Here is a 13,250-nt window from a genome sequence, read left to right on the forward strand (position 1 = left end):
GGAAGGAGTCGCCAACTCGAGGGTTGGAGGGTGAAGTGTTTCAGTGTAAAATGCTGCTCTGTTGCTGTTCATTTCTTAAGTGAGAAGACTTTAAACTGTTAAGAGTTAACAACATATTATTTTGTTTAAAACATAAGACTAAAACCACATTTTATATATTTTGCACTGTTTTGCACTACAAGAACGAAGCCTAATACTTGATTTGTTTATTATTTAAAAACTCTCTGGACCTAGTAGTGGAATTTTTTTAATTCTAAATATATGATAGCAAAAGGACACCCTATGCTTTTAAAAAATTCCTATTAAGTTTTATACCCAAAACATATCGCCATATCTATCGTTATCGCCACCCTTCACAATACATATCGTGATATGAATTTTATGCCATATTGCACATTCCTAGTATGCGGTCATAAAAATTTGAGCTTTGCACGGACATGCCCTGGGAGGTACGCTCGTACCTCCGCGTACGTACGTGCGTACCTCTGCGTATGGACGTACGCGGCAGTATACTGGGGGCTTTAGGACATGGTTTGATTAATTCAATGTAGAAGATTTTAAGTGACACACACAGGCCTAACCTAAACCCCAGCACGTTTGGGATGAAATAGAACTTCTAGTCCAACAGGATTGTTTGACCTCAGAAACACATAATAAATGGGCAGAATTTTACCCAGACATACCTCAGACTCCCACAACTTCCAACGGGGTTTCTATGGGAATTTTTGGATTTGGCATGAGGCCTCAGTGCTTAAAACCTCATGATGACAATGGAACATGGGAGCTTGGACGTGGCCATGGTCATGGACACCACTCCCACCACACTCTCAATCCAGAACTCCAATAAACAGCCAGCAGAGTAATATACCACCACCACCACTTCACTATGGAGGTTTTGTGCATACTCAGAACCCTCCATGGTAAGAAAACTTACTCTGAAGCAGAAACTAAACTAGAAAGTTCCTGGAGAAACTTTGACAGGGACTGCCAGGATGCTGTCGATTTAAAATTGTGATTGGACAGTACTATGTGTTTGGGTTCGCTCTCAGCTACCACTATACTAAATTTCAGCTGAAGATTGCAAAATTATGAGTTATAGGCATTTTTATTTTAAATTATGGTAGCCATCTTGGATGTTTGATTTGGATTCAGTTTGTGATGGGGATACAACCTCACCAAATTTCAGTTCTATGTGTGTAAAAATAGCTGAGTGAAATCCATTTAAACGTAGCTATGGTAGCCATATTGGATTTTTTATTTGAATTAGGAATGCATAAAATTCACTCTCAGCTCCGACCATACCAGATTTCAGCTCAATAGCTCAAAGATTGATTGTTATTGTTAATTTTGTGTTTTCTGAGGTAGCTGTGGCAGCCATCTTGAATCAAAACTGCTCCAAATGTCTATCAGTTCTAGAGTTACATCAAATGATTACTTTCTGTGAGTTTCAAAAAAAACAAAAAACAACCAGTTGTTCATGAGCTGTGACAGTTAGAAACTAAGAGTTTTGTCAGTGTTAATCAATGAGAAAAATGCTGTCTTTGTTTGCAAATTACATCACCATGGTAACTGGAAATACCAATAAAGGTAAGAGCACACATCACGGTGTCGAGCCGGTTGTTTTGATATAACATTTGTGGGGGTTAGTATTTTGTGGTTGGGGCCACATTAAAGTTGATAGAAGAGTAAGAGCCTTTTCAGGTGGATAATAATAAGAGGATGCCTTCAGGCATTCCCCAAAACGATTTGAGCATTCAGAAGAAAAGCAACAGCCAGTGCAAAAACAGAAATAGATGGGTCACACCTTTGAATGGTTTGCACAATCATAAATATTGTATATTGATATTTAGGAAGCTATAAACTATAAAACTAGTTCCTAAAGTTTATCTTAATTTGCAAATTTTTCCCACAAAAAGCCACACAAGTAGTACTTACAGAACTTGGACTTGAATGTCGGCGTAGCTTGGGTGACTCTTTGCTGGCTGATGAGCTCTTGGCAGTAATGCAGGCATTGTTCTCAGAATGGACCCTCTTCACCTGACTGGTGGGCTTCTCAAAGGGGTCAAAGCCGCTCTGTGTGCGCTGAACTTTCACCTTCTTGTCCTCAGGGATGGTGTCCAGGGGCTTGATGACAGAGTCGGTTCCCTGGCAGCCGCGTGTGGACATCTTTGTGACACATATCTGTCAAAACAGTGAAGAGAAGGAAAACAAAGCAAAGACAAAAGTGAACATTGAAAATGATTTGTTTAAACACTAATCACCATTGAACACCTGTAAGCTTGTCTAGTAAATTCTGCTTTCCATCCCTGTGCCGGTCTGTTTTTTCCTACCTCTAAGTTATCACAAGGATTGGAACCTTTTTATCTTCATCTCCATTTTTTTCTGATCAAAACAACCTGAGCGTGCTGTCAGTTCTGCAGCGCTGCATCTGATCCAAGCATTCACATGCCTCCATGTTATCTCGGACGCACATCAACACCGGTACAGTTCTGTTGTGTACATGTACATGCCAACGACTGATCCAACAAGCCCATCTGGAAAACTCAATGCCCACCCCTCAAATCTGTTTTCATCACAAAGCACCTTACCAGGGTCTCCTCCACCGCAGACTCAGCATATTGAACATGAAGGAACCAGGAAGTACGGCATGTTTTGCCACAGCTCGGTAAGAATTAAATATTTAAACTCCCCAGCAGGAAGAACTTCTAATTACTCTAACACATGAGGAGGAGTCACCTTGCAGCTCATTGACTCTTTGAGCCTTTTGTTTGGACACAATAAACTAATTTACACAACAAGTTGCTTCTGTCGACAAGTTTGTCAAATTGTTTTTTGATTAATTCATTCAACCTTTATTTCTACAGGTAAATCCCAATGAGCCTCGAGGACTCATTTACAAGAGAGACCTGATTGACCTGAAGAAGAACTACTGATGTGTTGATATAAATTAGTTTTTTTTCTTTAATGTGTCTCTTAGGGGGTCGTCACAGCAGCTGAATTAACATGACGATTTGGCAAGTTATTTTCTTTATTTGTTTTTACTTTGGCTGGGCATGTGACACAACCACCGACCACCATGCTACCGCAGCCCACGTGCAAAGCAGAGGAAACTTTTCATTATTTAATGTTTAGGTATATTTAAGTTTAAATCATCACTATAATTAGAAACCAGCCTGGCAGAATACTAATCACATTCAGCCCTTTACTCCAGATCACAAAAAAGTTCAATCATGTCATCGGGACAGTTTCTTTTTGGGAGAAACGTTTTGTCTTTCATCCAAAAGACTTCCACAGCATCAAAGAGATGTCATTTATGACAGATCTTGGTGGCAGGCCTCAGACTGATGAAGTGTTTCACAGTGATGTACGGTAAGCTTTGTGGCTGGTGAGGCACTGACTGTCTGGAATTGGATACTCACATATATGAACCCAAAATAGAAGCTTATATTTTAATTTAGCCTTCATTTTTCCCTCTCTCTAATAATACATTCTGTTTCGACTGAGAATCCAGTTTAGAAAAATCCTTTAGTTTTGAGATATGATCTTCCATTTTGTCTAAACAAATTGAAATGAGCGTACCGTTTGCTTCACCCCCGCCCCTCTGCGAAACAGAAGAATGCACAACGACTACTGCACCTGCTTCAGTGTAAATATGGGTTAGCACTGCCCCCTATCGGTGTGGCACGGTACTTTCTGCCTCACCCTGTGCATTTTATGTGCCCTCATTTACACATTCATACAGCACTCTACTACAGTTCTACAAAGAATAATCAGAGCTTTGTCACATTCATACACTGATGGGACACACATCAGAGGCAACGAGGGGTTCAGTGTCTTGCCCAGGGACACTTCAGCATGTGACTGCTGGCGGAATCGAATCCCCAACTCTCCCATTGGAGGACGACTGCTCTAACCACTCAGCCACAGCTGCCCTAGACCACCATCTACATAAACACACACATGCAGGCAAAACATGCTGATGTATTTTGTCTTTCAGCCGGGGAGGCATATTCAAGATAGTTTGTACAATAAATGGACTGTACTTGTATAACACCTTTCTATCTAATCAAGATACTTAAAGGGCTCTACAACACAAAATACATCAATAAACACTCAGAGAGTATAAAAAGAGCTGAATCTGGAAATCAGCACTATAAAGTTACTTTCACATTGTCCTCATGAGTCCCATGTAAATCCATTATTGCCACAGTGGCAACAGCTGTCATCTGAAACAGCACAGAAACAAACAAAAACAAAGACTCATTCAGAGCTGATCACACAACATATCATCAATACTTGATGAGTGATTGAGAACACGCTTCGTTCCAAGAATTCCCAGTCAGAGGATCACCAGAACAGAAACAATGCAGTGGTAACAAAAAAAAAAAAAAAAGCAAAACAACTACTTCCTGAAAACTGGGACAAAAAAACAAACAAACAAAACAAAAAACCAAAGTCTGATTAAATGATGACAAAAGGAGTCTAACTTGTGGGAAGAAACAGGTTTCAGATGTCCTGAATGATACTGACTCTTACCTCTACTTAAAAATTAACCAATGCTTAAGCTGAGTATATTTTGTTTCAAACAAACACACAGCAAAGTTAAGACAAAATGGAGCAGTAACACAAGTGGACAGCAGATGGGATTTGTAACAAATTATACATAAATATGTTTGTATAATTATCTTAATACTTTTATTTTACATGTTAAGGAACTAACTTCATACTCCAACACACTTATGGATCAGCTACTATAGAATCCAATAACATATTTCTGTATCAATAATAAGGGCATGTTTTACTTGGCAAGACATATTTTTTTACCAAACAAATTGAACAAAAAAGAGCAAATTTTTATGCTTGCTAAATCTTTTATTGTTATCCTGTCAGTCTACACATCAATTAAAGCCTGACCAATATGAGCTTTTCTATGACCAGTGCTGATACAGATTTTAAGAAATCATGACGTCTGAGGGGCAATACACACACAATATGTATTTATGTATATATATATATATATATATATATATATAGATATAGATAGATAGGTAGGGAGATAGGTAGGTTAATTGCCCAATATGAACAGATTAAAATTGATCAAAATATTTATTAGTCTTTAACTATTTATTACAAAGACAATATACCTTTTTAATGCCACATAAAAAATAAGAATGTGTGGCTGAGTGGTTAGAGCAGTCGTCCTCCAATGAACCAATGCAGAGTTGGGGGTTTGAATCCACCAGCAGTCACATGCTGAGTGTCTCAGGGCAATACACTGAACCCCTCATTGCCTCTGATGTGTGTCCCATCAGTGTATGAATGTGATAAAGCTCTGATTAGTCTCTTTAGAATGATTTGTTCAATTAGCTTTGTAGAGATCTAGTAGAGTGCTGTATGAATGGATAAATGAGGACACAGATTGTAGTGTAAAGAGCTTTGAGTATCTCAATAAGATAGAAAGGCGCTATTTAAGTACAGTCCATTTATAAATCAAAACCATCAAAACAAAATAGCAACCAAAAGGACAATCAAGATGAATAGTAGCAAAAAACAGCTAGCTTATAAGGCGGTGTAGAAAACTAAAAACAGGAACATGTCTGCATTGGTTTTTGCCAGGAACTTGAGATGTTTGAAGTCACTTAGAAAGGTCAAGGTCGACAGCTTGAGGTCTTTTTGTAAGATATTCCGGGAAACAGGAGCGAAGTAGGAGAAGGCCCTTTTGCCTAATTCAGTCCTCAATGAGGGGACACTGCAGGTAATAATGTCATGAGAGCGCACGCTGTAGCTGCACTCACACAGAGACATGTAGGAGGAGATGTATGAAGGCAGCAGACCAAGAAGTGATTTAAAGATGAAAATGTACCAGTGAGAGAGTCTGCGTGAAGTTAATGATGTCCAGTTAACCAGTGAATACAGGGTGCAGTGGTGGGTACGATAATCACAGCCAGTTATGAATCTTAATGCACTGTGATAGACAGCATCCAACATCTGCAGAGTGCTTCTAGGCACGTTCATATAGATAACTTCACCGTAGTCAATAGAGGGAAGAAATGTCGCAGTTACAAGGCGTTTCCTAGCATTCCGAGTTAGACAAGATCTACTTCTGAAAAAGAAATCCAATTTAACTTTTAGTTTCTTTACTAGGTTTTCCATGTGAAGCTTAAAGGAGAGATGCGAGTCGACCAAGATACCCAAATATTTATAGGAATCGACAAACTCAATATGGACACCATTTGAGGATAAAATCAGAGGAATAACTGCTGGGACTAACTTCCTGTTTGAAAAAAAGGATCCCTTTGGTTTTATCGGCATTTAGGACAAGTTTGAGATGGAACACATCTGACTGGATGATGTCAAAGGCGGATTGCAAAAGCTGGAAAGCCTTAGCAACTGTTTAAGTTCGACAATAAATGGTTTGACCTACATTACCTATATAGATTGTAAAGAGGGTGGGACCTAACCCAGAGCCTTGTGGTACACCATTACTGACTGTTAGATAACTGGAAGAAATATCATTTTGTTGAACACATTGCCTTCGATCTGATAGATAGTTAAGAGAACCAACCAATGGTATGATCTTAGAAACCTATTTCTGAAAATAAATTATCCTAGGAACTATGCTGTTTGGGCCATTATAATTGCCCCCTGGTAGGGTCTCCCAAGGCAAATTGGTCCTAGGTGACAGGCCAAGGGCGATTCAGAAGACACAAATGGACAGAAAAGTGCAAGGAGCTCATTGTCCCTTACCTGGACATGGGTTACTGAGGCCCCATCATCGAGCCAAGCCTGGGGGAGGAGCTCGTTGGTTAGCACCTGGTGACCATGTCTTTACCCATGGACCTGGTAAGGCTCAGCCCGAATGAGCAACATGGGTTTGCCTTCCTGTGGGCCCACCACCTGTATGAGGGTCCTTGTGAATCAGATGCATGACACCATAGGCAATGGCCAAAGGTGGGGACCTTGGTGCTCTGATCCTGGCTTTGCAAAGCTGGCTCTTGGGACATGGAGCATAATCCCTCTGATAAGAAAGGAGCCTGAGTTTTTACCGACTAGATATATTTGGGCTTACCTCGATGCACAGCATGGACTCCAGTACCAACCATCTTGAGAGCAGCTGGACCTTATTCCACTGGAGATGCCCATGGTGAGAGGCACCAAGCTGGTTTGGGTGTACTCTTAGCCCACCAGACTTGGTGCCTGCTGTATGTTGGAGTTTTCCCAGGTAGAGAGGGTAGTGTCCCTACACTTTGAGTGGGGGATGGGCTCTTGTGGTTGTTTGTGCCTATGCGCCAAATGACAGTTAATAGTATCAAGCCTTCTAAGAATCCTTAGTAGCGGTGATGGAAGGTGCTCCAGCTGGAGATTCATTTAATTTTCTGGGGGACTTTGATGCTTATGTGGGTATTGACAGTGTGATCTGGAGGGGCGTGATTGGGGGGAATCCGGCCTCTCTGATCTGAACTCGGGCTGTGTTCCGTTGTTAGACTTCTATACTAGTCATGGTTTGTCCATCACAAACACCATGTTCGAGCATAAGGGTGTCCATAAGTGCACTTGGCACCAGGATGCCCTTGGCCGTAGATTGATGATTGACTTTGTAGTCGTGTCATCTGATTTTGAACACTCGGGTGAAGAGAGGAGCTGAGCTGCCAACTGATCACCACCTGGTAGTGAGTTAGATCAGATGGTGGGGGAAAATTCCGGACAGAGCCGATACACCCAAATGTGTAGAGGGTTTGGTGGGAATGCTTGGCAGAAGAACCCATCAGAAAAATTTTCAACTCACATCTCCTAGAGAGCTTTAACCGCATTCCACCCAGACCCAGCTCCAGAAGAATTTAGCTGGGTGGGCTGAGAAATATTTTTGGAGGGGCCCAGTAAATAGTCATTTTATTTTATATAAATACATAAATTAATGTTTACGTAGTCTTGCAACTGAAATAACCATATGTTGTTTATTAATGCAAAACAAATAACTTAGTGACATGTAGTCACTAGAAAATGCTGAGAAATTGTGCTTGAGTTTGCATTAGGGGTGCAAATCTGTCAGTGTCTGGTGATTTGATTTGATTTAAAAGCACTTTGAGATTTTTGTTAATGAAAAGTGCATTACAAATGAAATTCATTATTATTATTATTATTATAAAAGCGATCTTCGATTCAGAAACAATTTTTCTATTGAAATAGTCAAATTTTGTTTCAATTATGTCACTGACAAGGTGAAAAGATTAAACAACAATGTAAACAAATAGAACATTTATTTAAAACAATTTTAGGTTATTTACTGTATCAAATCTGTTTGCATCATTTTATATTCATAACAAAATCAGGAACAAATGTAGGAGTGCATAAAATGCTGTAAATTAAATTACCAGTAATAGGTTAGGTTAGCTGCCTGGCTTTTTCTAAAATAAAAATAAAAATCTAAGAACAAATAATCAATCAATCAATGAATCAATCCATCCATCCATCCATGCATCCATCATCTTTTACCCGCTTCTTCCATTTTGGGTCACGGGGGTCACTGGTGCCCATATCAGCTATCACTGTGGTAGAGACAGGGGACACCTGGACAGGTCTCCAGTCCATCACAGACAAATAATTCAAAATATATAAATAGAAAGACTTCAGCCTACCATAGTGCATGAACATTTAACTCAACATAAAATACAGACTTCACAGTTTTTTTAACCATATTGCTCTAACATTTGTTATATTTTCAAAACTTAACCTAATCTGAAATATACAGACTTTAGTCTTAACCATTTTGATTCATATTTAGTAAATCTTTAACAAAATTTCAAAACCTGTGCAAATCTACACAAAATCTCTTCTGAACTGTGATTTATAAACCATTTAAATTGTATCATTTAGAACTGGCTCCAGGTGATGTGTCTCATCTGTCCTCTTCAACCTGTTAAAAAGACAAATTACATTAAGTTTGTTGTTTAACTTGTCTATAAGTTTTTGTATAATATGAGAAAAAAACAGCTAATTTTGAGCTGCAGCTGGTGCATCAGCTTCTCTCATGTTTTTCTTTGTTTCATGGTGGAGTTGTGGTGCTGCTTTATCACTAAAAAAGCTACGTGAAGTCATAATGTACATTGGGTCCAGCTTATTAAAAATCAACCAAAACCCCTCGCCATCGACTGAGCTGTATGCTCGTAAATCCTTTGTGCAGGAGATGGAGTGGGAAATCTTCACAGCTCTTGGAGAATTAGCTGGAAGTTTGCTCAGTTCACTGGTCGGCTGCTTCACTTTCATCTTCCTTCCGTGCATTTGTCGTATTTCCAAAATACTGTACCGTAATTTTATTTGACACTTCTTGCAAACAACAGTGCTCTTGTCAAGCTCTATCTTCCTCAGAACATTGAAGGATCTAAAATGACTTTTAAAGTCGAAGGAGCAGGTTAAATTATGCTGTTCTCCAGCTCCATGCTAGTAGGCTTCATTCAGATAAAGGGGGCTGGCTAACTAACTAACTAGCTTGCTGTACGGTGGCCTACACGGCCAAATTCTACAGTGATGGGTGGACATGTAACGTGATATGCAGTACGCTCGGGAGTAGGAGCAGAAGAAAAAAAAAACTTAAATGGATCTGTCTTTGGGGGGGAGGCGGGGTGTGAATGCCGGGTCCGATTCCACCTGAGGCAGGGAACATTGAATTTGAGTGGGCCGTGTTCCTCGCCTCAGTTGTTGAGTAAGCTGCCGTGAGCAATGGCCAAAAGATTGTTGGTGCTTCTTGCAGTGCCTATCCTCAAACTTGGTGGTGGACATCTCGGGTTAGGGAGGGTGTCCAGCTGAAGAAGGAGTTGTATTGGGCCTTGTTGGCTGGTGGGACACAGGCAACTAAGGTGTAAAGTAGGACCAAGCGGTCCGCAGCCTTAGCTGTTGCTAATGCAAAAGCTCGGATGTGGGAGAAGTTCTGTGAGGCCTTAGATAGAGACTCTTGATTGGCTCTGACGAGATTCAAACAAACCATCAGGTGGCTGAGGACAGGAAAGCAGCGCTTTCCCAAGACTGTGTTCAGTGAAGGTGGGAAGCTGTTGACCTCATCCAGTGATGATGTTAGGAGGTAGAAGGATTATTTCTCAGATCTTCTCAATCTCACCGGCACATCTTCCATGGAGGACATTGAGTCAGGGGACTTTGGGGTTGGTCTGTCCATAACCGTACCTGAGGCCGCCGAGGTAGTTAAAAAGCTCCGGGGATGGACAGAATCTGCCCTGATTCCCTTAAGGCTCTGGATGTTGTGGGGCTGTCTTGGTTGACATGCTTTTACAACACTACGTCTCACAGTTGGTCTGAGAACACCTTGGAGTTCTCCCAGAACATCTGGAAGAGGTGGCCGTGGAAAGAGATGTCTGGGCTTCCCTGTTCAATCTGCTGCCCCCAAGACCTGACTTCACAACAAGTGGAAGATAATGGATGGATGGATGGATGGATGGATGGATGGATGGATGGATGGATGGATGGATGGATGGATGGATGGATGGATGGCATGTTTTCCTTTGATTGATCAAGCCAAAGTTTTTAGTGTGCCTCTATTTAGAATATATTTTGATTTGAGTGATTTTATGTCTTGCTTTTCAGAAAGAATGTGAACTGTCCTCCCAGAGTTGCAAATAACCTGATCAGTGTCACTGATCCAAGCTCATTTAATAAAATGCTTAGGAACGCTGCTGGAAGTGTTTTGGGGCTCCTCAAAAGAGCAAAAATATCTTAGAAATGCTAATTTATTGATAAATCACTGCAATCGGCCTATAACTCAGCAAACAAAAGCATTTCTCATCACTCCATTTTCCAGTGCAAAATATAAGAATATTCTATTAGTCTTGATTTTATAAGTTTGTTTTGGTGTTGCTTTATTAGTAAGCAAAATATGCTTTCCTGTGGACTGCTTAACATTAGTATTGTGAAACACATAAGTACATACAATTACTTTATCAAATACTTTCAGTTTCGTCAGAAGTCTCTATATGTTACTGTTATTACAAAAAGCTACTAAAACTGAACTGGGCCATGCAACATCCAAAACTAATGAGATCAAACTGTGCAGCAATGAAACTTAAAACACAAAGTTGTTTTGTTGACCAAAACAGGAACTAAAACTATTTCCTTCATGCAGTGACAATCAGGGAGATCAACTTATTTCCCATGAAGGCAGTCCCAGCCAGTACAAACAAAGTATTATAATATTACGTTTTATTTTATTTTAGCATCTTATCTGCCATCAGTTCATGAAAATATTCTAAACTCTGTAATCAAACATCCATCCATCCATTATCTTTTACCCGCTTCTTCCATTTTGGGTCACGGGGGTCACCGGTGTCCATGTCCAGCAATCACTGTGTGAGGGGCGGGGTACACCCTGGACGGGTCTCCAGTCCATCACAGGGACACATAGAGACAAACGAGACAAACACCCATTCACTCTCTCACTCACACCTAGGGACAATTTAGAGTTGGAATCAAACATCACAAAGAAAATGTTTGAAAGCAACATCATCAGAAACACGGACCTTCAACATCCAAGATGAGAGCTCCACAATGTTCCATTCATAATCAACAGGACAAGCAGGAAGATCTTAGAACTAAACATTTGTAGCAGCTCTATTCTTCACAAAAGAGGCAAACAGTAGGCATTTAAAGAATGATCACAAAATGAAGTTCAGTTCATGGCAACATGAGATTGACTTGTTAAATCGGACTTTCTTTTGTAACAGAACACCCCGTTAAACATGTAGTTACACCTTATTGATTGTGGTTGAAGTACTGAGCTCTTTAATCAGTAATATCCCCCTGCTATCATTAAAGCTCTGTTTTACCAATACACTCACACTAACACACAATGATGCACTGCATTGTTTTCTTATTTATAATTAATTTTGTACTAATGTCATGACCCCATTACCCCTCAGGAATCATTTAACATTCATCTTATCTTATAGCTGTCATGAAATATTGGAAATTGTGGGCAGTAACACAGCAGGCAGGACCGGCTAATTCAACTATCTCCAGAGGAGTAGTTACTGATGGCATTAGCTTGAATGATGACAAGAACCATGGAGGCCATTAAAGACCAATCAGCCATAGAGCCTACTTGTGTGCCATGTTAACTCAAGGCTATCAACAATGTTAAGCTGGCCCTGTTTTGGGCTCACCCACAGTGTGAATGCATTTCCATTACACCAAGACAAAGCAGAGCTATCTGCTTGCCTGGGCTCATCGTTCTGAGTTCAACATGATAGATAGACGATACGCCAAGAGGAGAGGCTGGAAAAAACACCTCATCCCCCTCTATTCACACCGCCTGCAGAACACACGGCTTTATTTCACTGTACTTTGTGTACAGTGTACACTGTGTGTGTGCGGGGTGGGGGGGTTTGTGTGTCTTAATAGATCTGGTACCTCCACAAATACAGCAGCTTCTGCCTTTTGTTGGAGCTTTCTGAAAGTAATTTGAGCTACAGATAATTAAACAGCAAGAAGCACTAAAATAACGAGCGTTGGACACATGAGAAGCACAAAGAGGGCGACTCTGGCATGTCAGGATGCTGATCTTTAATTAACTATCTGGAAAATAGGAGGAGGGTGGCTTCAAGTGCTGGAGGACCTGCCTCATTTGCCACTTGATGTCATAAGTGCCCCTTTTGTCAAGAATTTACTGTATGTTTGATTCTTTATCAGCTTATGTTTTTTATTTTAGCAAGATATTTTCTAAACTTAAAAAAAGTTAATGTATGAATAAATTGTAACAGTAAACGGACCTGCCTGTTGATGAATGACATCAAGTCAGTGATGACTTTTCAGTGTAAGTCATTTATGAAACGTGAGCATCAGATCTTGTCCACACAGAAATGCTTTTTTTTCCCCAAAACAACAGTTGTATTTATTTGTAATGTCTTAAAAATATTCTTGCAAACAGAAATGTTTATAAAAAAAATCAGCCACAAAAACATGCAGAAAACAAGCCAGCTGCTGTAGTAACTAAGCCAGGCCTGTCGGTGGCGCTGTAACGATGCCATGAACTCCACCAGAAATAGTAAACAAGACATGGAGAATGCACAAAACTGGAAACACAACTAGAATAAAAGGATGCAATGATGCAATAAACAAATGCATATTGTTTGTGAACTGGCATCAAAGTGGAACTTCTACTTGGTGACACATGACCACAGACGTGTACGACAGTGAGAGTTGTCTGGGAGTTGGATCAGTCTAAATATGCTGACATAGACGGTGTTCAG

At 40.2% G+C, this 13,250-nt stretch overlaps 1 protein-coding gene across 1 annotated transcript in view; it reads right to left on the reverse strand.

Moving 5' to 3' along the window:
- cdk14 (cyclin-dependent kinase 14) overlaps window positions 1-13,250 on the reverse strand; it is a gene marked incomplete at its 3' end in the record, with an annotated part of 171,082 nt that overhangs the window by 144,314 nt on the left and 13,518 nt on the right. The window contains 1 exon segment of the mRNA XM_037676477.1: window positions 1,936-2,181. Coding sequence (XP_037532405.1) covers window positions 1,936-2,166 — 231 coding nt within the window.

The sequence above is a fragment of the Nematolebias whitei genome, chromosome 5, assembly GCF_014905685.2.
Source record: "Nematolebias whitei isolate Nwh7 chromosome 5, NemWhi1, whole genome shotgun sequence".
Classification (NCBI taxonomy): domain Eukaryota; kingdom Metazoa; phylum Chordata; class Actinopteri; order Cyprinodontiformes; family Rivulidae; genus Nematolebias; species Nematolebias whitei.